The sequence below is a fragment of the Mesitornis unicolor genome, unplaced genomic scaffold, assembly GCF_000695765.1.
Source record: "Mesitornis unicolor isolate BGI_N332 unplaced genomic scaffold, ASM69576v1 scaffold18131, whole genome shotgun sequence".
In the NCBI taxonomy this organism is placed as follows: domain Eukaryota; kingdom Metazoa; phylum Chordata; class Aves; order Mesitornithiformes; family Mesitornithidae; genus Mesitornis; species Mesitornis unicolor.
The window spans coordinates 2824-25040 of NW_010164638.1; the positions used below are offsets into that span (position 1 = coordinate 2824).

Below are 22217 nucleotides of genomic sequence, written 5' to 3' on the forward strand. Positions count from 1 at the left end.
CTTATTTAGCTCTTCAAGACCCAGTTCCAGTATTGTTGCGTACGAACATAGAGAGTTTCCTTGGTTCTAAAAGTGGAGTCAGTAATTTTATTTCTCAGTTCTCCTTTTAAAAGCATTGTTCCTCAGTTTATCCTAGAAGGGTAAAAGGCTATCGGAGTTGAGGTAAGAGGGCCTGGGGAAAGCTGGCACGGGTCTGTTAAGGGGAATGCCGTGCTGGTAGAGTAAGTGCTATCTAGGGAATCAATACCTTTCCTAAACACTAAATGAAGTTCCTTCCTACTGGGTGCACAGGCTACACTGCTCTGGGTGATGTTGTCTCAGGGGTTATGAATGCTGGCAGGGAACTTGCAGAGAGTCTGTGAAGGTTGCATCTTTTGCCTACGTATTGGAGAAGAGAGACTTCTCTTTAGTGCCCATTACAGTGCCATGCAGTGACACCCCCACCCTGCGTCCTCTCCAAGCACAGCTGCTTCCTTTCATTGAAGGACTGGAAACGGGCCTGTTTGCTCACAGGTTTAGTTGTGGAAGCTGCACTCTTTTTAAAAATGCACGGTCGGATGAGGTGTTCCATTTTACAGAATGTTAAAATGCCCTGAAGGCCACTGCCACTTTCCCCAGAGTCTGGAGGTAGGACTTCTCCCAGAGGGCACCAGCATAGGACTTCAGGAGCCCTGGGCATACCTCAGAAAGTTGCTGTGTTGTGTCCTATCTGCTGAGGTCGAGCTCAGCTGGCTGTGCTGTAGCGCATGGGCTCTGTTCTCAGCAGAGAGTTGTGCTGTCCTTTCCCACTGTACTGCATATAAACCATTATGTGGCACTGGAAGCAGAAGTCTCTCCTCCTCCCTTTCTAGAATGAAACAACTGCTTTTCCTGTTTCTGCTCATGTGATTCTGTCGCCTTTGTCAGGTGGTGGTCAGCCAAAAGCAATATTTTGGTGGTGTTCTCACTGGTGTCAAAGCCGTATTTTTTCACAGCAGTTCTGCACTTTTAGCTCACGGGTCCCAAGGCTTTGGGTCTGTTTGTATGCTTCATGAGTTTGCCGGATCTCCTCCATTGAGAATGCTCTCTCCTACAAGCCTCCCCCTGGGATTCATGAGCTGTATTCACACAGAAACCTGCAGCTGTGCTAGTGAATACTGCTGAACTGTAGTGTCCGTATTTTCCATAGCCAGGACATTATCCTTTTACTGCTAGAGACTTCCCATTTTTGCAGGTAACTATAATGCTATTGGTTGAGCGCAGGCCACATCTCCCCACTTTACTTCTCAACGGTACCACTTCTGCTTAACTACGATTTAAAGTTGATAATTCTGTGGTTTAGTGCTGGGATGTACCGCAGCCTAGACATAATTCAGCCTTATTTCTTAATGAAGGTTCTGGGGAAGCTGGAGTTTTTGGAGGCTATTTAATCTTGGTTGAATATTAATAAGGTGGCTGCAAAACTGTCATCCTTATTTCTGGTAAGTTCACTCTCTGCAGATGCTCTTTTTGGTGTGCCAGATTTTAGGCATTGCCTTCCACTTTAGTTAGAAAAATCTACCTTTGTTTGCTTGCTTCTGGATGGATGGGTTTGAAAGGTTGACACTTTTGAAGAGTCAAACTGGAATTAGAAGAAGACAGTTTGCCGATAAGATTTGAAATGCTTAGCACTGAAATTTGCCATGGGACCAGAACCACAATACTCAAATTTGGGCAAATTTCTTCACAAGTGAAAGGGAAAATTAAATTTAGACTTGCTATTAGTGGATGAGCACTGCGTCATGTCATCATTGGTTCAGTCTGTGTGGTCATCTTAGCAAACTGGAAACAGTTTTAAAAGTGCTTTCATTCTAGACCACAGAAATGCAGGAGCTTGTAGGCAGAAGCTGTCTCTAGAGAATTATGGAATAATTCAAGTTTGAGCATATTTTAGGCTCTGTTATGGTGACCACTATTGTATTAATTCTTTTCCTCTGAAGAGAGGGTTTGTCATTCCAAAATGATTCAGAAACCTTTGTATGACATTTCTGGATGAAGGCCTCTTAAGACAGGCTTGCAAAGTGTCTGAAGCCTGAATGACAGAACTGCTGCGCTGCGAGCACTGGGACTGGCATACACTTCACTTGACCATATACTTTGCGGGCAGTTTGCTTTCTGTTGCAATGAGAGCAAATGTCTAACACTGTGGAAGCCATATAACTTCCTGTAAACCTTGTGGGATCTCATTTAAATCAAGGCCTTTCTTATTTTAGATGTGCTATTTAGCGTGCACTCTGCTTGAGCATGTAATGGTCTGCAGTTGTGTTGCAGAGACCCTATAGTTGCCTAAAATTATTTCACTTAACATGCAAAGGTGAACTCCTGTTTTCAAGCTAGTTTGTTTTGATGGTTGGGTTTTTGTGGATGTTTTTCCTATCAGCATGCTTTAAATTTGTAAATCTCCACATGTTGCTTGTTTCACTTGAAACGACATAGGAAATTCCTTTCATAGGAAGGTTTTTGAGAATTAAAAAAACTACTTAAATTTTAGTGGGGTAAATGCGCAACTAGGAGTTCAACCACTCAGAATTGCTCTGTGGCTGTGAACGCCTCACTTTGGATGTGTCTGCTGTTCTGTTGAAGTGCTTTGGAGCTTCTGACATGAATTACGGGGACAGCCCTGTGGATTTTTTGCTGCAGAGATGTGAGTCTGTTCTTGCTTTGAATTTAATCCTCCTCCTTGTGATCATCTCGCACCTGTACAGGAACCCCTGGAGGATATGATGTGCTGATTGTCTATGCAAGTGACGCTGCTGAATGGTGTCAGTACCTCCAGAACCTCTTCCTCTTTACTCGGCATGTTCGAAAACATCGAATTCTGAGCTACCAGCTGGAAGGCAAGTCTGCCATCTCCCACCAGGAGCTGGACCTGTTCAAGAGAAGTCGGAGCATCATCCTTTTGCTATCTGCTGAGCTGGTGGAGAGTTTTTATATCCCTTCCATCCTTCAGAGCCTTCAGGAAGCTTTATGGCCCCCGTACAAAGTAGTCAAGCTGTTCTGCGGTGTTACAGACTGTGACGACTATTTGACCTTTTTCCAGGACTGGTCTCAATGGCAAGAACTCACAAATGATGATGAGCCCGATGCTTACCTTGCAGCTGTCCAGAAGGCTATTTCAGAAGGTAAGATAGCAGTCGTGGAGTTGCGCTTCCTGGTACGAGGTTGGAGGAGGGAGATAGCCGATGTTGTTTATCCTTATTTTAACACTGGTAACATGTTTTACCGAAATAGAAAACTGGAGCAAATTTCACAACCCTTGTAAGCTAGGAAGTTTTGCAAGCTAATTTTTCTATGCCTGTTCAATTGATCCGTAATTCAGGAGAGGTTACCAGTGACTCACAGAGAACTTCTGAATTTGGACGTTATGTGCCTGGTTTTGAATGCAAATCAAAACTAACAACTGAATATCTTTAAATTTCTGCCTGTAAATATTGTGCCCTGCAGTTTATTGGCCCAAATTGATAGAAAATTATGTTTTCTTTTAGAGTTACATTTCTGTCATACCAGAACCAAAATAAGGTTGTCTACAATGTATTACACAGAATCACAGAACGTTAGGGATTGGAAGGGACCTCAAAAGCTCATCCAGTCCAATCCCCCTGCCGGAGCAGGAACACGTAGATGAGGTTACACAGGAAGGCGTCCAGGCGGGTTTTGAATGTCTGCAGAGAAGGAGACTCCACAACCTCTCTGGGCAGCCTGGTCCAGTGCTCTGTCACCCTCACTGAGAAGAAGTTTCTTCTCAAATTTAAGTGGAACCTCCTGTGTTCCAGCTTGTGTCCGTTACCCCTTGTCCTATCATTGTTTGTCACTGAGAAGAGCCTGGCTTCATCCTTTAGTGCTGGGCCTAAAGTCAGAGATATAACCATCCTGCCAACAGATCAGCTTGTTACCTGTGATGGAATGGCAGAGAATAATTGGAGAATTCCACTGATGGCCTTAAAAATAACCCAGTCAATTTGCAACTGATCACCTCATAACAAGCACAGAGAACTTACTAGCACAGAAGTATTAATAGCTGGAGGCTACAGAAGCCAAATGTACTGAGTTTTAATTTAATTTTTACTTTCCCAAGCTCTACAGGAGCGTGTGGTAATCCTTTCTCATAGTTTCTGTTGAAGTGAAAGTGCAGAGCTCCAGGGAGTTGTGCTGGTCAAGATGTTTTTACGACACTGCCATACTTGGGGTTATAGTGTCCTTTGTCAGCCTTTGCAGGATTGGAGTCTTGTGGTTGCATCTTGGATTAAGATTTATCTGTGTTTAGTGCCATAAATGAGGCAGTGCAGTCTTCTAGTGTGTCTGGTGTTGTATGCATAAAGGTGCTTTATGCCAGATTAACAACAGCAATAATCATGATGAGAAATTTATCACAGTAAAACTAAATTTTGAAACACGTGATCTTGGCCAAAACAGTCCCTTGAAAAAAGATGACTTAAGGACTGCACTGAAGATGACATTCTCAGGTAACCAGGTCACAACAGATGTTTCTTGATGCCTTTTAGAAGCCTGTATAAACTAAAGTTTGCATCTCCCTTTCAAACGTCCTTAAAATGTCTTGGTTTCCCAATGGATAACCTAGGGCTAAAGTGGTCTGGCTGCTTTACTTTCAACCTTCAGGAAGCCTTCTTCGGGAAGAAGACAGAAAACAGCGGCTGAGCTTTTGCACTCTGAAAAATAAAGCTGACTAGAGATTTAATTAGATTTTCTGACACTTTCTGGCAAAAGTAAAACTTTAGTTACTGTTTTCCTCCAGACTTGGGTCTAGAGCATGGCACCAGTATTTTACTGATTTTAAATATGCTAGTCAAAGATAGGGAAGTTTAAACAACATCTCCCTGGATTACTAATGGTCTTTACTCAGCATGTTTGACAACTGTCAGTTATTTCAGGCCAGAGTAGGAGTAAGTTCTCGTGTAGCTGAAGAGGGTGTGAGAGTACAAAGGGATGTTGATTCTGCAATCTCTTCCTAGAGCAAGCTCTTGCCAGTCTCTTCTGACTTGCTGCATTCTGAATGCACAAAGCACAACACGAGGCAGAAGACAGGCTCATGCTTCCTGGGCCGCCAGTGGAGTGGGAAGGACGAGTGTCTCTGTCCTGTATTAGATGAACTGGCTGTAGTGGGAGGTTTCACATAGCCAAGTGGATCCCTACTAGTGAGACACTTTCACCCATCTTGCTTGTTTTGGGTGCATTGAAAATCAAAGAGAATTTGGGATGAAGGGAAAGTGGATGGGCATGGGAATGGATCAGCTAGAAACCACTCTGGATCAACTGCTTCTCTCTATGGTGATAAGCTGTGTTTGTCAAGGGTAAGCACCCAAAATCTGATTTTTATGCTGGGAAAGTGTATCTGGTGGCAGTGGTGTGCTGAATGTAGAGCCTTGTCAACTAAAGAGCAGCCTCTGCTCCCTTTGATGTTGGATACAGCCAATGAATTGTATTAGGCTGTCCTGGCTCTCTTTCTCTGCTTCAACAAGTGGTTCCCCACAGGTGAACTAGCTCTCTCTGTGTACAGCTGGCTGCTCCTTGGCACGCCACCAGGGGCTGTGCCTGGGGTACCTGGGTGCTGGATCTTGCCAGTACTTCTCAGGGCCTACTCTGGGAGGGAGCAGAGGTGATTCTTAATGGTAGCACTGCACTGTCTGTCTAAGCAGCCCAGGGAAATGTGTCTTGTGTGCCTGGCTGTTTAGCAGGCTCACTGCTATACATCTATGGCAAAACTTCTTTGGGATAAGGCACTACCATCTGACTTTCGCAGTTGGACGTGGAGTCTTTCTCCATAGGTGTCATCTGTGCTGAAAGTTAGCATGTGCTGAAAAACTCTGTGCTTTAGCTTTATGCAAGTGCTGTTTCGAAAGGGAGATCGTGCTTTGGATTTTTGTTGTTGTTTCTACATAGCCAAAAAACCTGCTTATTTTCTGTTTTCTCACTTTAACTGGCATACATTGACCTCAAACTGACCTCAGTATACGTAGAAAATGAGAGAAGAAATGAGATAGAACAAAACTAATTTGCTGTGGAGTCTGCTGTAGCATTTTGTGAATAGTTTGGTGCACAGAGATTCAGAATTTCTGGACTTGTGGTACTGTTACAGGAGCCCTACCTGATGTGAGCTATCAGCTGCATGCAAGAGTAATGTCAGGCTGTTCCTTTGTGCACATCAGAGCTGTTGCCAAGGCAAGCCATAGCTGCCACTCTGACTCTTGTGAAGGAAGAAGCTACTTAAGATAGGCTGGTTACATGGCAAAGATATTTGGATGAATGTATTGGATCCTGCCTCTGTGTGGGGAAAAAAATGGCGAGGTGACCTCTTCCATTATGTGATTCTACAGGCCAAGTTTTGTGAATGGCCTGAAATGCAAATGTTCTGATGCTTCCTCTGAAGAGAAGATAACCCCAGGTGTTCATAGTTCCCTTTTGGGTGAAACTGTGAAAACTTTCTTCTTGGTTGGTAAGAAAAAAAATAGCATCTGCCTTACAGATTGATTGCAGCCAACCCCAGCAGAAGTTCCTTAAAGTAAGAGTGTTTTTGACAGCAGACCTCTCCCACAGAGAAACATAGCCTGTGCTCTGCTCCCTGGACTTCACTATTAAGAGTTTAGATGAAGGCTTTGAAGTCAGGAGCTCTTAGAAGGTCTCAGTTAAGTCCGTTCTCTACAGCAGACTGAGCTTTTCCTGAGTAAGGCAGCCCTCAATTTTTACAGCACTTAGCAGAGAAAGTTTATGATCGTGTTTGAAATTATTTGTCTGGGTGTCTTCCTCTGGGAAGTACTGCTCTCGTCGTGAACACGTGTCCAGCAGTACTTCTAACAGCAGCGTCAGCACACATTGAAAAACTCAGCCTGATACAAAAATGAACAAGCTTCAGCTTCCTAATAGCTGAATGCTGAGCTAGCAGAGCATATGACACAGGGCAGGGGCAAATACCTCTCCAAAGCCTGCACCCTGCCTCTACTCAGGCTGTGCTGTTGCCTCTAGTACAGCTGCTAAGGCAGTGGTTTGCTTAGTGCATCATGGGAACATGACGCCCTCAGACATCACACACTGAAAGCTATTTTAATTTCTATTAGTTTAGTATGAATTCAGAAATGAGGAAGTGCTGATATAGCCTTGTTGACAACTAACTGTGCTACACTGACCCTTGTGTTCTTGTAGATGGGGCTTTTTTATTTCTACAGTTTCTCAGTCCTGTCAAACTACAGATGTCTTTCAGGTTTCCATTTGCAGACGCTCTTGTTATCTGCAGGGCAGTTTTTCAGGCTATGCAATAACTGTGCTAAGGACATGAAAATACTCAGGATGGTACTGTACAAGCCAGCTCAGGTCTGGCAGGGTACAGGCAGGATGCAGTGACCAACCTGCTACTTAAGCCCTCATGTCTGACTTCTGACACCACACCATGCTGTGCTGTGTACATTGGGCAGCTGAGAGCCTGTGCTGCACAGTTTGAGTCAGTGACATTTCTCTTCCTCCTGTGTTGTCAAAGCTCAGTTGACATCTGTTTTGTATTATGAACACTTCAAGTTCTCCAGTTTATTTCAGCCCCTACCTATGTTGTCTTGAAAAATGTCAAATTTACTGCTTTAAAAGTTGATGTTTCCAAACCATTTACTAATTACTCAGTGGCTTTGAACTTTCTGTACCCAAGCAAACACTTGCAGGGAAAAACCCAGGGAAGTCAACATCTGCCTGAGATTGCTAAGGTGATAACTGAGTGTAACAGAGGCTGTGAAGCATGCTGTTGAAGGACAAGTGCAGCCTCAGCTGAGAAAAGCTCGTGCAGTGGAGCAGACAAGAAATAAGATCGGTACCAGCCATCTTCTTGTGAAATAGGAGGGTCAGAAGTGAGTACAAGAAAACCTGGTGAATATGGAGGACAGTGGGCTGCTTGAAGGAAGATGAGAATTTTACTGGAGCTCTGTAGATGAGGAAGAGCTGGAATGTTGTTCCACATAGTGAAGGGCTCATTGAGAGATGCCAGAGACCAAGGCAGTGAGCTTTGTTAGTAGAGAGATGGCATAACAGAAACAGCATAAGCTGTTACCTTTCTCCCTCCTGTACTTGTCAAGGAATTAAATTAACTTCCTGGCTTTCTTCTGTTGCACTGGTGAAACTATGAATGAAACTTGAGAGCGTCTCACAGAATTGTTCAAGTTGGAGGGGACCTCATGAGATCATCTAAACCAATCTCCCTACTCAAGCATGGTCAGGTAAAGCAGGTTGTCCGAAGCCATGTCCAGTCGTGATTTGAATGTCTCTACAGATGGAGACATCACAGCCTCTCTGAGCAACCTGTTCCAGTGTTTGACCACCTTCAGAGTAACTGTTTTCTTGTGTTCGGTTGGAATTTCATGTGTTTGTTCATGTGTGCTTGTTGCCTCTTGTCCTCTTAGTGGGTACTACAGAGAAGGGTCTGGCTCCCTCTTTTTCATTTCCTCCTATCTGTTAAACATTTATTAAACCCCCCCCCGCGTCTTCTCTTCTCTGGGCTGAAGGGTCCCAGCTCTTGCAGCCTCTCCTTATGTGAAAAATGCTGTGGTCCTTTAATCAGCTTTGTGGTCCTGTGCTGGATTCAAGCTGTAAAGATAAAATAACCTTGGAATATGCTTGGAGTTTGGGGTCAGGTTGGACAGATGTCTACGATAATCTCAAGTGTGTCTCAGCCCAGGGGGTTGAAGTGATGGTTACATGGGAGATTCCCTTCAGCCTGACACTTCTGTAATTATTGGATTGCTAATTTTTGCCCATCACTGCCATTTAGGGCTAGAGCCCTAAATTCAGTAAATTTTAAAGTTTGGCAGAAGCTCCTCTCCTGCTACTTTAGGGGGTTAATGGTAGATGATCTGTTTAGTGGTGATACATAAATTCCTATTTGTTATGTATCTCAACATTTCTGCAGAAAGACAGCTTTTTCGTGGAGTGCCTCAATGGCCAATAGTGTTTTTGTGGAAGGGTGTCAGAGTTTGTTCATTTCATTGCTCCAACAATGTGCCTTGATGCACTTGTGACCTTCTGCTTTACTGTACAACTATGTCAGGACACAGGCACAGTGAAATCCAGTGATATCTGGTATGTTACCCTTGTTCCTCAGGACATCTCAAGTATGGCAAAGCAAATACCATAACCTAGAAGAATGCTCTGTGGCTTTTGTGGATGAGTTTGAACACCCATTCCTTTGTATCCTCTGCCTAACTCACGTTGAATACTTTAAAGGGCAGCTTTTCACTTGAAACCACAAAAGCCACCAGACAGTAACAGAGCTGCACAGTTTAACATAGGACAGTGGTGATCTTATCTCAGGTGCCTACTACAACAATTCATTGCGGTGTGGGTGCTTTGTACTGTACAGTGGCATTGGTAACTCTTCCTTTGACAGTAGCAGCTACTGTACCTGTTGTGCGGCGTCTGTTTCTGTTTGTACTCTGTCAGCCTATCACTGAGACTTGCGGGTGAGGCAGTAGTGAGGGGGATGCTATACACCAGGAACTGCGACCTCCCTCCCCATAGGTCCATTCTGTCCCGTATGGGAACATCTTCCTGTAAGAGGGAGTGCTGTAGTGTGATTTCCAGTGCCTGTGGAGTTTGCTGTTGTGTGTGGAGGCAGACCAAGATCTGAATGCTGTAGCAGCTCTTTCCTGTGCTGCTTGTTAAAATTCATAGAGCATGGCCATTGAGGAGCATTGGATGCAGAAAGTAATCCTGCTAGGAAGAGACATGACGTGGCCAACTACTTTATGCTGACGTTCTGCCATCCCCTTAAAGGATACATCCTGGAAATAAAACAGCCAAAAAGAATTCTGCAAGTTAATTTGATGTCCCTGGTTATCTTGGAGAAGGATCAGGAAGCAACATCAGTTCAATGCCTTACTCACTATCTCCTTAATCTTTGGCTTTACAAAAAATGGTGCTTTGGGACCTGGTTTATTGCTAGAGAGCCAATACTGTATCTCTGAGGCTCTCCATGAACTGAGATTTGTCCACAAGCTGCTTTAACTTACTGAGATGTTCCTCTAGCGCTGTTGGAGTCTCTTTACTTCTCTGCATGAGATCCTAGCATTGTATTTTCCTCACCAGCTGCTCTCTTCAAGCCCTTGTACTATGGTCCCACATCCTCACAATGTTCTTGAAGAGTTTCCAGTCCCATGTGTGTAACTGCCATTCTCTTCGAGAGCCATTTGACCTTTAGGAGGCTCTAGAAACTGCAGATTGGATGTGGATTCCTGTGCCAAGTTTTTGATCTCTGCTTGCATCTTCAGAGTCTGTTTGGATATCAGAAGTACTGTAAAGAAAGCAAGCTGGAGGTAGGAAGGGACAGAAATCAATGTACAAACCTAAAGAGAGAGAGAACTGTGAAGCTGGGGACCATTTAGTGTTTACTTCTGGGTCTCCGTGCTCTGCAGAGGAATATGTTCTGAGTAGTCCTATCTCAGAGAATTACATCCAGCATTTATTTCTGCCAGCTTATTGGAGTGGCCTTGAAGACAAGAGGCATCATCATTTTCTGCTGTACTCAGTCCTCCCTTTCTCCTTTTCTTTCCTTCTTTGAAGAGGCAAAATTAAGTGAATTCTTAAAACTATGTTTTTCTCTGTTATATTATATTGAAACAGAAGAGAAGCTTTTTTGACCCTGCTCTTTGAAGAGGAACAGGTGAGGTATTAGTCAGCCCTTTGGGTGCAATGAGAGTCTGCTTCATTATATGGGAGTTCTGCAGCCTGGCTGGTTCTCACTGCCTGTCAAGGAGAGAAAACTGTGACGCTCTTGCACAGGAGTTAAGCTTGAGAGAACATACTCATAGCATGCACTGCCTTGCAGATGCTGGTGTGGTTATAAATGACTGATGCTGGAAATGCAGAGACTTCAGAGAGCTGGTTAAAGCCATCAGAGAAAACTTAACTAAGCCCCCAAGTGATATAGAGAGGAATGTGTGAATGTCCTTATCCATCTGTAGCAAACAGGATTGAGCAGTTGAAGTAGTCTTCCCAGCTGCGAGATGGATGCATTGTTTGTCATCAAGGTGCTTCATGAAGTCCCAGTTTATGCACATTAAAAGCAATACTTTGCAGCTTGTCTTTCATGACAGTGTGAGATTCAAGCAGTGCTAGCATAGGTGCATGCCAGCTTTCTAGGCAGAGACCAGGAAATGATAGCCCAGAACTAATAAAGTACAGGAACAGGTGTGGTTATGAAGCATCAGACTATAATAGACTTTATGCACATTGCAAACACTAGTCATATTTTTCTGTAGCTTATGGTTCTGATAATCGCACCACAGGTTGCTTTAAGGTAGGGACTATGCCTAATTCTAAGTATCAATGTGAACTGCAAGGCTTTAAAACCCTTGCTTAAAATAAGAACCCTGTGACCATCACTGATGGCTTCTTCCAGATTTGGAACAGCTGAAATAATTTCTGCAAGATCTTTCTAGAAGTGTGTGGTCAAACCAGATACGCTTTGCAGAGCAGGTCTGAAAAGATGTGTGGAACAGACTTCAGGTTTGTTGTGCGCTTGGACAGTTGTTTTGCTTTTAGAGTTGCATTTTGTAGGATTTTCATGTTTGTTGTTACCAGAGAAAACTCTTGGCGTGTTCTGCAAAAGTGACTTTTGCAAATAAGTGGATCTTAGGTTTTCCAGGGGGAAGTTTATTTTGTGGCAGAGGCTGACCTTAGCATGGACTTCTGCAAAAGAGAGTGATCTTCCTCATTCTCCACCTTTCATCTGGCTGGAAGATCTGCTGTAGCATTGGACTCCAAAGGTGGTATTCTCTCCAAGAGACACAGACAGGACTGCCCTTTCAGTGGTAATGTGGCCTTAGATATGCCAAAGCCACTTCTAGAACCACACCTTCAGTCAAACAGTCATCCCATCTCCTGGTGGGATGTTTCCAAAGCGGCTACCCAGCTCTCTTAGGTGGAATTCCAGCTTTGTGGGCTTTTGTGTGGACAGTCTTTTCTGTCATGTAAGTGCATGCATTGTGCTTAAATTGAACCAAGCAGATACTGCAAGAGGAGAGAGAATGAATCAGCAAGTTGGATGTTCATGTTTCTTGCATGTGGTTACTTAGGAAGACTTGAATCGGTGATGGGTATAGTGTGATTCTTGGCACCCTCAAAAATCATCAGCCACGCATCCGCTGTGTCAGTATGTGTTGTCTTTTCTTGGTACAGGTGGTTGAAGTGAGCTATTCCAGCCCCTCTTTCTGGAGATTTTGGTTGTGTTCAGTGTCTGTTATCTGGGTGGCCAGAACATGCTTTTAGCTTTAGGCAGGTATAGCGTGGTACATGTTTACTTGAACCTTAGTGAAAGAGCTACAAGCTAAGTACACTTTGCATTTGTAGCATGCTCTAGGCATCGTCAGGTAAACTGTGTTCTCTCTGTGTTACAAGGGGGACTACTCTGCATTTCACCCCTGAGTTGGCAGCTACTGTCTTTGCAGTAGATACGAGTGAAATGTATAAACGTTCCTCCTCACCCTGCAGTTCAGGGAGTGGCAGCTCAGCTTACTACACCCCCGTCGTCAGCTGCTGAAGCATAGATCCTGGTCCTGCGTCTTGCTGACACAGCCGAACATGTGCTTTTTTCCGCTGGTTCTGCTGCGTGGGCCATAGCCTCTGGTGAAAGTAAAGACAAGAAGAGGAAAGAGGGATGCAGTTGTATTTTAAACTGCTATAGCTCTTTCTGTTGTGAACATCTGCCCCCAGATGAATGCACATATTTATTTATTTATTTTGCAGTTCAACAGACTCACTAAGCCAGGTAACTCTCTGGAGTGAGGTGTGCATTTGAGCTGAGAATGTCTTTTCTGGACAAGTAAGTGTTGTAGAAACACTGTTGGTACTCTATGTCCTTTTTTAGGTAATTGAAGAAGACATTTCTTCTCCAGGACTGTGCAGGGCCATCTGATGTGGTTTCTAAGTGCAGAATTTGGCATCATCTCAGAATATTTTGAGGGGTTTGTATTTGGGGAACACCTGTTTGTTACAGCGGTAGAAGGAAAACCCATCCTGGATTGAGACTGTGTGCTTTCCTTGAGGTCTTGCATTTTGCAGCTGTAAGAGTCACTGTTGTCTCTGGTGCATCCAGTCTTTACATTGAAGTTCGTACTCTCAGCTCAGGGCTGCTGGTGAATGAACAAGAGCTGTAACTTTGAAAGAGTTTTGCAGGATGTCACAAATTGCAATTTCCTCTTTAATCTGTGATGGGATTACTGAGTGTTGTCTTGTCATCCTGGGGAAATTATGTGAAACTTCCCTATGCTAAGATCTTTGTGAATGGTGCTTTCATGCAACCTGTAGCATTATAGACCAAGGGCATAGCTTCCTGAGCTACTGAGGAAGAGGGGGCTGCAGACCAGTGATCCCAAACTGAACTATAAGAGCCTGTCCGATATTCATGTGAAGTGAAGGCAGAGGAGGCTGAGGAGTGTTGCTGGGACAGATGGAGTGCAGTGGGCAGTTTCCCAGCTGTTACCTGTGTGGCACTGTATCCATGACAAGAATTCCAGTGGCATATTAATCTAATTCCCAGTTCCATCCACTGCTAATGCAGGATGGACTTCCCATGTGGGATTCCTACCCGTGCTTCTGCACATCAGGAATTCTTACATGAGGTGTGATGGTTATATGTATCAGTCTGATCGCAGTGGCTTCACAGCTAACTTTGCCTTCTCAGTCCCATTTTTGATCTGACGTGAGTAATGAGTGCCAGGAATCATGAAAAACTGAGCCCAGCCCAAGCAGCCGGCAGTTACTGATGACATTTGTCTGTAAACTGGAATATTCCCACAGAATCCTTGGATCCTGTGGGTTACCTTCCTGTTCTCTGCCAATTCCCCATCTGCTTGAGGTTTTTATTTTACCACTCTTTTATAATGTCTCTTTTTTCATATTTTTTTCTTCTTGCTTTCGCTTCTGTGTCCTCTCCAGTTCTATGGCTTTTCTGACTTTCCTTTCTTAACCTCACTGTTCTCCAAACTATATGCTGAGTTTCCTGTTCCTGCAACCCAGCTATGATATTTATTGGCCACTTTCTCATCCTTACCTTCCAGTATTTAAAGGAGTGACATGGAGTTGCCCTTGACACTGTAAATAATTTTTGGTGACTCGGCTTTCTCCAAATCCTTTTTGTTTCAAAAATGAAATTAGAAAAATAACATGGAAGCAGCATTTGGGAACACTGATCAAGAAAAGTGAACAGATTTATTCACTTGGGTTAAATTTTCATGAAGAGCATGAAAGCCTCTTGCACTCCACTGCCAAGACATTTTTCACCTTTCAGTTACATGTCCATAGTTCTAAAATAAAACAAAGGAAACTTGCTCCCTGAAGTTTGGATGAGTTGTGCTTTATAGAGGAACTGTGGAGTAATATCTGTTTTTGAGTATTAAAGTGATACATTGTCTTAGGCTACAAAGGTAAAAACTGTACCTTTTGGCTTCTCACAATTTGGCGTCAACAAATCAAGGTCTCTTCACAGAATCACAGAATATTGGGAGTTGGAAGGGACCTCGAAAGCTCATCCAGTCCAACCCCTGCCAGAGCAGGATCACCCAGACCAGGTTACACAGGAACACGTCCAGGCGGGTTTTGAATGTCTGCAGAGAAGGAGACTCCACAACCTCTCTGGGCAGCCTGTTCAGTGCTCTGTCACCCTCACAGGAAAAAAGTTTTTCCTCATGTTCGCATGGAACCTCCTGTGCTTCAGCTTGATCCCATTGCCCCTTGTCCTGTCATTGGCTATCACAGAGCAGAGCCTGGCTCCTTCCTTCTGACACTCACCCTTTAAATATTTATAAACATTAATGAGGTCTCCCCTCAGTCTCCTCTTCTCCAAGCTAAAGAGACCCAGCTCCCTCAGCTGCTTCTCATAAGAGAGATGCTCCACTCCCTCCATCATCTTTGTGGCTCTGTGCTGGACTCTTTCAAGCAGTTTCCTGTCCTTCTTGAACTGAGGGGCCCAGAATTGAACACAATATTGCAGATGTGGTCTCAAAACCTGGTTGTGTTCTTCATAATGATACAACTTTCTTAAGAGGTGCACAAGCGTGTGTGCACGTGTGCTGGCTCAAGCGAAACTTGGCATAGTAAAATTCAGCTTGTTTCCTTGGTGGAGAATGAGAACTAATTTATTGTAACTTCCAGCTTTACAGGGCAAATGAAACGTGACCGTTTCCTTTGTAGGACTGAAAATCTGGTTTTAGGTGCTACGCTTGTCAATGAGCTGCTTGGGGTGAGGGGTTTGGAGGGAAGGGGGAGATGTCCCATACTTTATTTATGGACAGTTTTACAAAGTCTTATATTTTTCTTGTGTTTTTTTCTTCTCGCCTGCTGCTTTTCTGCATGCTTCTCTCCACTGTTGAAAGGGGGAACATTGCAGTGTAACCCAGTTCTGAGGGGTTAGCATGGGATGTTTCACTGCTGAGCATGCATCTCCTTGGTGAAGCAGGGGCTCTGAGGTTAGCGTGATGAAAGATAACTTCCCTTGCTTTCCCTGACTGCTTTATCAGTAGTCTGCCTGCTTCTGGCAAATGCAGCTGGAGAGACTTAAGGCTCTTAATTTGCTCTGGGAGACTTAATGTCCTTGCTTGCACTTGGAAAAGGAGGCTGGCCAGTTGCAAGCTTTAGGTTGATAGCAGGAGCTCTCTTTGAGGGCCTTCCCTCTTGATCTGGGTGTACTGAGGTGAAAGTCCGAGGCCTTGTGAAAGCTGGCAGTCTCAGCTGGTGAGCTGGTCGATGGACGGAGTGGGAAGTGCTCACAGATACTGGTGAGGGTGTAGTCCGCACGTGCAGAACCTCTAGGACAAGCTGTTGCCCGGTTGTGCCATTAGCATTAATATCTGCATGCCAGAGTGGTCTGGACAGGCTGCTGACTCTTTCTGAGCATTCACGTGTCCTGTGGTGCAAGGGCTGACTTCTGAGAAACCACAGCCGTCAGCTCCATCCTGATAGCCTGCCAGCTTAGCCAGGAGGAAATGGATGACAGACCGAGCTGTGTGCGCTGTACAGCAGCAGGTAAAAATAACTGGCTGCTTCATTTTAGTTTCTAAAGCTGCTAAATGGCTTGTGAGATGTCTGCCCATGCCTACATTTTCCCTGGGCTTTTCCTGGGGGAGAGTTTCTGCAGGGTAGCTGCACAGGGAGCCTGGCAGGGCAGGAAAGAAGGAGCCAACACAGGGTGGCTCTCTGTAGCTCAGCTACTGATGCTTCCTGAGGCAGGGCACGTTCTTCAAGGGGAAATGTGGTTGGGTGTCTTGGACCGCATCTCCTCCCCTTGCTGCTGTTCTCGCAAGTATTTCACAGACTGTCAAGCTGAGGTAGTCTTAATTTAAAGGGGAACAGAAAGGACCTCCAGTCAAGACAGAGCAACCACGAGCTGTTGACCTACAGCAGCTGCTCATGGAGAAGTTCAATTCAGGTATTCGCTTAACTTTCTAATGAGTCTGTTCATCTCCTCGGTGATAGCCTCTCTAGCCTGGGGTATTATCAGAATCATGTAATTGCTGAATCTGTATATGCAAATAGGTTGTCATTACTCCAGTATCTTATTGAGTGGGAAGCCTGATCTAACGTGTCCCTTTGGAGCATGGATATTATCAAATGTAATGGGATGGTTTCCTCTTCCAGTGCTTGCATGCTCACAAGTCAGTAGCACGTGACTGGAACTTGCAAGATGCCCATCGCTTTGCTGCTTATGTGGGAAGTTGGTAACTTGCAAATTCAGAATTTTCTGAATGAAGAAACCAGATGAATAACTGATAGCCGAAACTCCAAGTGCCTGTTCTGTCAGCTGTTAATCCAATTACTGATTAACACTGCTTGCTTATTCCCGTATTACCTAACAGCTCCCTTCTTACATATGTCCTCCTGGCAGTCAACCCTGTTATAAGAATGCGGAAGTGCAAGACAAGATCAGGCAATGCCAGAACTTCTTAAAAGCTCAAGTTATTTTTTTATTTGTTACTTTGTTTCTAGTATCAAATAACATCAGCAAAGCAGAGGGGCTTGTTCTCTTCTGGCTCCCTTCTTATCCCTGCTTACTGTAGATGTAGCCGGGATCTACAGCTTTAGGTTTAAATTTCCTCTGCGATTGACCTTATGTTGGGCAAGTGAATACAAATTACCACACTAATGTTTCTGTGTTGGGGTGGGGATGATGCCCTTACGATCAGGATGTTGGCAAGTGTCAGTTTGTGCGTGTGTTGCAGGAACAATGTTGCTTTGCTGTACTTTGGTCATCATTGGCTCTCTCTTATCTGCGGTGAGCTTAGTCTTTCTGATTTAGTCACATTGGAAATAACCAACAGAGACTGTAAAGACACTGTTCTAGTAAGAGTTGCCTGTTCTCCTCCTCCCCAAAAGATGTGATGTCTTGCTCTGCATATGCCAAACGCCTGACGTGATAGCTGTCATGCAAGGGAAGGATGTGGGACCAGTGCTTCATTTTTTCCTATGCAGCTGGGCAGCCTGGCACTGTCAGGTGGGAGTAGTCCACCTTTCCCTAAGACAAGAATTCCCAAACCTGGAATCTGGCTTTTGCAGCTGATGACTTTGGACAGTATCAATTAAAATAGTTAAGGAATTTAAAACCTCAGTCTATTTCTATGATACTTAGTACTGCTGTCTGAAAATCCAAAGACCACCTTCAGTACGTAGCCTTGTGTCAAAGTAGTTTCTTAGTCAAATCTGCACATTTGTGTAGGTGCAGTATTAAAATCTTTGCGAAATTACATGTACTGTTCTAGGTTTGTTTAAGAAATGTCAGTGTTGGTAGTGATGCCTTACTTGAACTTTACAGAGCTGTAGTTTTTTCACTCTACTCTTTCTACAGTAAACATTAAAGCACCAATCTACTTTTACTCATGTGAGTAGGCTTGCTTACAACGTGGAATGATTCACATACTTAAAGTTGAGTGTATGTGTACCACTATTCATGACAAAAATTTCAGCTGAATGATTTTGCTAAGATTTTGTGGCTTAAAACTTGTATCCTGAAAGCAAATTTGCATTCGTATAGTTAATGAAATCCCATTTAAATGTATAGAATATTTTTTTAAGTGCATTAAAAAGAATTTCAAGTATCCTAAGTTTAAGTCTTTGGTAACAATAATGAAGAAGTCTAAATTTGAATTCCTGACTGACTTCCAGCTTCGCTGTTTGAAACTAGCAGGACATGTACTATTAATTGAAGCCTGCTTTAATAACTTTGGCTCTCTTGATTTGTGGAAACTTGATGTACCCAGAGGTGGGAGAATTCTGAGTAAAACCTAAACTGTTGGCATCTTCACTGTATGGGTGCACTGGTTAGACAGTGTGGTTGGTTGCTTAGGTCTTTCTCATTAGGACTGAGCATTTTAAGTAGAATGTTTCTGACTAATAAAAAGTGCCAGTCCAAATCTGAGATTTTATCTAGTAAATAATTTATACTGCTCTTTACAGATGTGTTTTACAGTATGTAGTAAATAACAAATAACTTTGAAAATCATAGAATCACAGAATGGTTTAGGTTGGAAGGGACCTTAAAGATCATCCAGTCCAACCCCCTGCCATGGGCAGGGACACCTCCCACCAGCCCAGGTTGCCCAAAGCCCTGTCCAACCTGGCCTTGAACTCTTCCAGGAAAGGGGCATCCACACCTTCCCTGGGCAACCTGTGCCAGTTCCTCACCACCCTCACAGTAAAGAAGTTCTTCCTAATATCTAGTCTAAATCTACTCAGCTGAAAACCATTCCCCCTCGTTCTACTCCACAGTTTTCCAAGGCTTGGGAAATTTTGGCCATGGGAGATAGTTTTAAGGATTCATACTGGTCTTCTAACAAGGGGAAGTCAGTGACTTTCATCTCATGTTTTCCCCAGGGGAAAAAAAAGGTGTGAGTCAAGAGATAGAAACTAGATAAGAAAGTGCTCTCTACTGAGTAGATATCTATACAATCATCTGTTGTTTCTTTCTCTAGTTGGGAAAAGTATTTCGTGGCAGGGGTAGGAGACCTGTAATCTGGTTTCATTCTTGCTAGGTTGCTGTGGGGTTTTTTTTGCAGCCAGTGATACCAGTTCAGTTTGTTTGCTCTTTTACCAACATCCATGATTTTACTGGGAAAGAGAAATGAGAACATTGTTTTGTGTATGCAGATTGTAGGGTTTCACATGTTTACTTCTACTCTTGGGTCTGTTTGGGTAGAGTGTTGCTATTCTGCAATGCAAAGGCTCTGGTACATTTCCATTTCACTTTTGTATAGATTCAGGAGCTTCTGGTTCTTGCTCAAGGCACAGGATCTCTTCAGACTACTACCTCATGTTGTATTTTGTGGACACAATGAAATTGGGAGTTGGGGTGAGCAACATAAGCATGATCCAGAAAACTAAAGATACTACTGAGATGAAAGAAAAATTGGTTTTATTAATTTTCTTTATGAGAGGAGGACTAAAGGCTGCTGCCTATCCTACAACGCACTCAGAGTGCAGCTGTGTCAGATGAGTCCTGTTGCCAATCATTCTTATATCAGACATTGACATACTAATTTTCCTATCTAACATGAGAAGAGACTATCCATCTTGGCAAAGAGTGGCATTATTTGCTTGTAAGCTTGTACAGTGCTACTCCAGCACTTTTGCGTCTTTGTGAATGTTCCCCAGCAGTCCTCTTCAGGGAAAAAATAGAGGAAGCTCTGTAGCTTCCTTTTCTTCAACTGGATCCTCTTTTCTGAGCATTACTTTGAGAATAATAGCAATTTCCACCCGGCTATCTCCCTGACAGTTTCTCAGGATGGATGTGTGTTAGTTACCACCTTTTCAGCAAAGGGGAGTGATGTAACAGGACTCTCTATGTTTTATTTTAGACTCAGGCTGTGACTCTGTGACTGATACAGAAACAGAAGACGAGAAGAACCCAGTTTATTCCTGCAGACTTGCCATGAGTGAAGAACATGGATCATACAAGAGCACTGGAGAGCATCCAGTGGTGCAGCCTGACCGCATACGGTGTGGGGTACTGTGTGTCCACTCCTTGGGCTACATTCTTACTATGGGCTGGTGCAACCCATTATGCTGCTCTGTAATGGACTTATGCACTAATGACAGATAGTCTTATTACCATAGGTGCTTGTCTTTTGTCCTGTGAGGCAGGTTCATGCCTTTGATTTCCCACTTTCCATTCTGGTGAGATTTAGAGCTAGCAAGTGCAGTAAGCTGATTGTAATGAACCAATGAACTCCACAGCCTGGGTGCAGTCTAACAGGACAATTCTGGTGCATGTCGTGCAAGTGACTCTAAAGAGCTTGTATCATGCCTTCCTGTCTGAAAACCAGCATTTCTTCGTATAGCTTCCCCTCAGATGGAAAAAGTCTAAGTTTCTTCCTTTGTTTCTGTTCAGAACAGGGCTGAGCTGCTTGAGGGAAGAGACTGATAGAGTTGAAACTAAATCATTTTATAAATCTAGCTTTAATCAGTTTCTAAATCTAGCTGATAAACCTGGAGTTTTATCAGTTTAAAGCATGTATCTATGCTGGTGCAAGCTGTAACAGAAGCCACCTGCCCAGTTATTTTATGACTGGAAGATACTCCTGAACACCATTCAGGACCATGAAAATGACAGATGATAATTTGTGTGTTACTTGTAATGAGAACAAAATCCCTAGAAAACGAATGTAACAAAGTAAGTTTCCTTATATTGCAAACCTGTATATTGTAATGCCTTTTCTTTTAGGTGCACACAACAGTTTACATTATCATGAAATGCAAGCTAGATGGCGAAGTGAGAACTGAAGTTGAATTCTCTCCAGAGAATGCGTCGTCTGTGCGTGTGCTGGCTAAGATGGAAAATGAGTACACAATTTCTGTGGAGGCTCCAAGTAAGCTGGGTTGAGATTTTCTTCCCCCATTGCTTTCTTTCTATCTCAGCCTCCTTGTCCTGAGAAGCGCCAGAGGGATAAGGGTAAAAGTTGCAATGCAGGAAAACTTAAGGGCAGGAAATCTTGAACTTGCATTCTCATCTGTGATACTTTTGTGATGAAGAACTGAGATAGACTGCTGCTTGGGGGCTCTGTTTTCCCCTCAGCAGTGGCAGGGTTGCAGCGTGGAAACTCCTTTCTGGGAGTTCTGAGAGCAGATTGCAGCTTGTAAAGCACTTTGAACTTAACTGTGTGTTTTAAGCACTGCCACGTTAGCATTGGCAGGGCACCAAGAGAAGGTAAGTGCCAGTAAATAATTGCATGACTGTAACAGCATGTGCTTAATGTGTGATGATAATTCTGTGATCAGAGCTGAAACCATTCATCCCGGCTTGCCTTTTCATTTACATATGTTCTGTCACTCTACGTATTTGCATTTACAAAACTGTAGGTTATCTAAACTTTAGGTTCACTAAACATTAGGGGCAAGACCTCAGAGCCTTACAGATTGATAGTAGTTTCCTAGCATTATTTTATTTAGTCTACTTTAGTCTTGAAGAGTCATTGTGCCAGCTCTGAGAATAGAGACTAATAGTCATTATAGCAACTCCCATGAAGTCAGTGAAGTAGACTGATTTAAAGAAGGTGACCTTACTCACATAAAAATGTTCAATTTAATCTGTCTTAAATTAAGACTTATAATTTAAACGTGGTCCTGGAAACTAACTTGCACTTTGAATTATAAACATGTCCTTCACACTGATGGAGTGTTACAGCCGTGTAAGCCCTACAGTTTCTAACAGTAAGAAAAAAATATTTTTAATCCATTTTGTGTGGATCTATTTAATCATTTCCTGAGTTGTTCACAGCCAAGCATATATATGGGGAAAGATTAATTTCAGTGGAATTCAAAAGATTTGTGTTTCAAAAAACAGTTCAGACCTATGAATGTGCACTGGACAAAACATCAAGAAACTACCAAGGTGCAAGTAGGAGAGAAATCCTGTACGTGGGTAAAGTTGCAAAGCTGGAATTCTTTTAAGTTGATTTCATTCAGAGACTTACGAGGCTGTCAGTGGTTGCAAAATCCCTAGTGACTTATCTGGTTTCTCTCCCCTTCTTTCCCAGCTCTTGTATTCTGTAGCATGATTTAGAGACTACTCCAGAGAAAGCCCAAGGATAGAGAGATGTGAGGCTTTCTAGTTTGAGGTGGTATACTATTAACCTTAGTGGTCCGGACTACTGTTATCAGAGGACCTAGCAGGTCACAGGTGATGTGCATTGACATGGCTATGAAGAAGGTAGTTCCAAAGGGCTTTC

At 43.4% G+C, this 22217-nt stretch overlaps 1 protein-coding gene across 1 annotated transcript in view; it reads left to right on the forward strand.

The window, feature by feature from the left end:
• Positions 1 to 2723: 2723 nt before the first annotated feature.
• The window catches only part of LOC104548381 (phosphoinositide 3-kinase adapter protein 1-like), a gene marked incomplete at both ends in the record, with an annotated part of 19824 nt that continues 330 nt past the window's right edge, over positions 2724 to 22217 (forward strand). The window contains 3 exons of the mRNA XM_010194386.1: positions 2724 to 3140; positions 19848 to 19996; positions 20714 to 20858. Coding sequence (XP_010192688.1) covers positions 2724 to 3140; positions 19848 to 19996; positions 20714 to 20858 — 711 coding nt within the window. The remainder of the gene's footprint in view (positions 3141 to 19847; positions 19997 to 20713; positions 20859 to 22217) is intronic.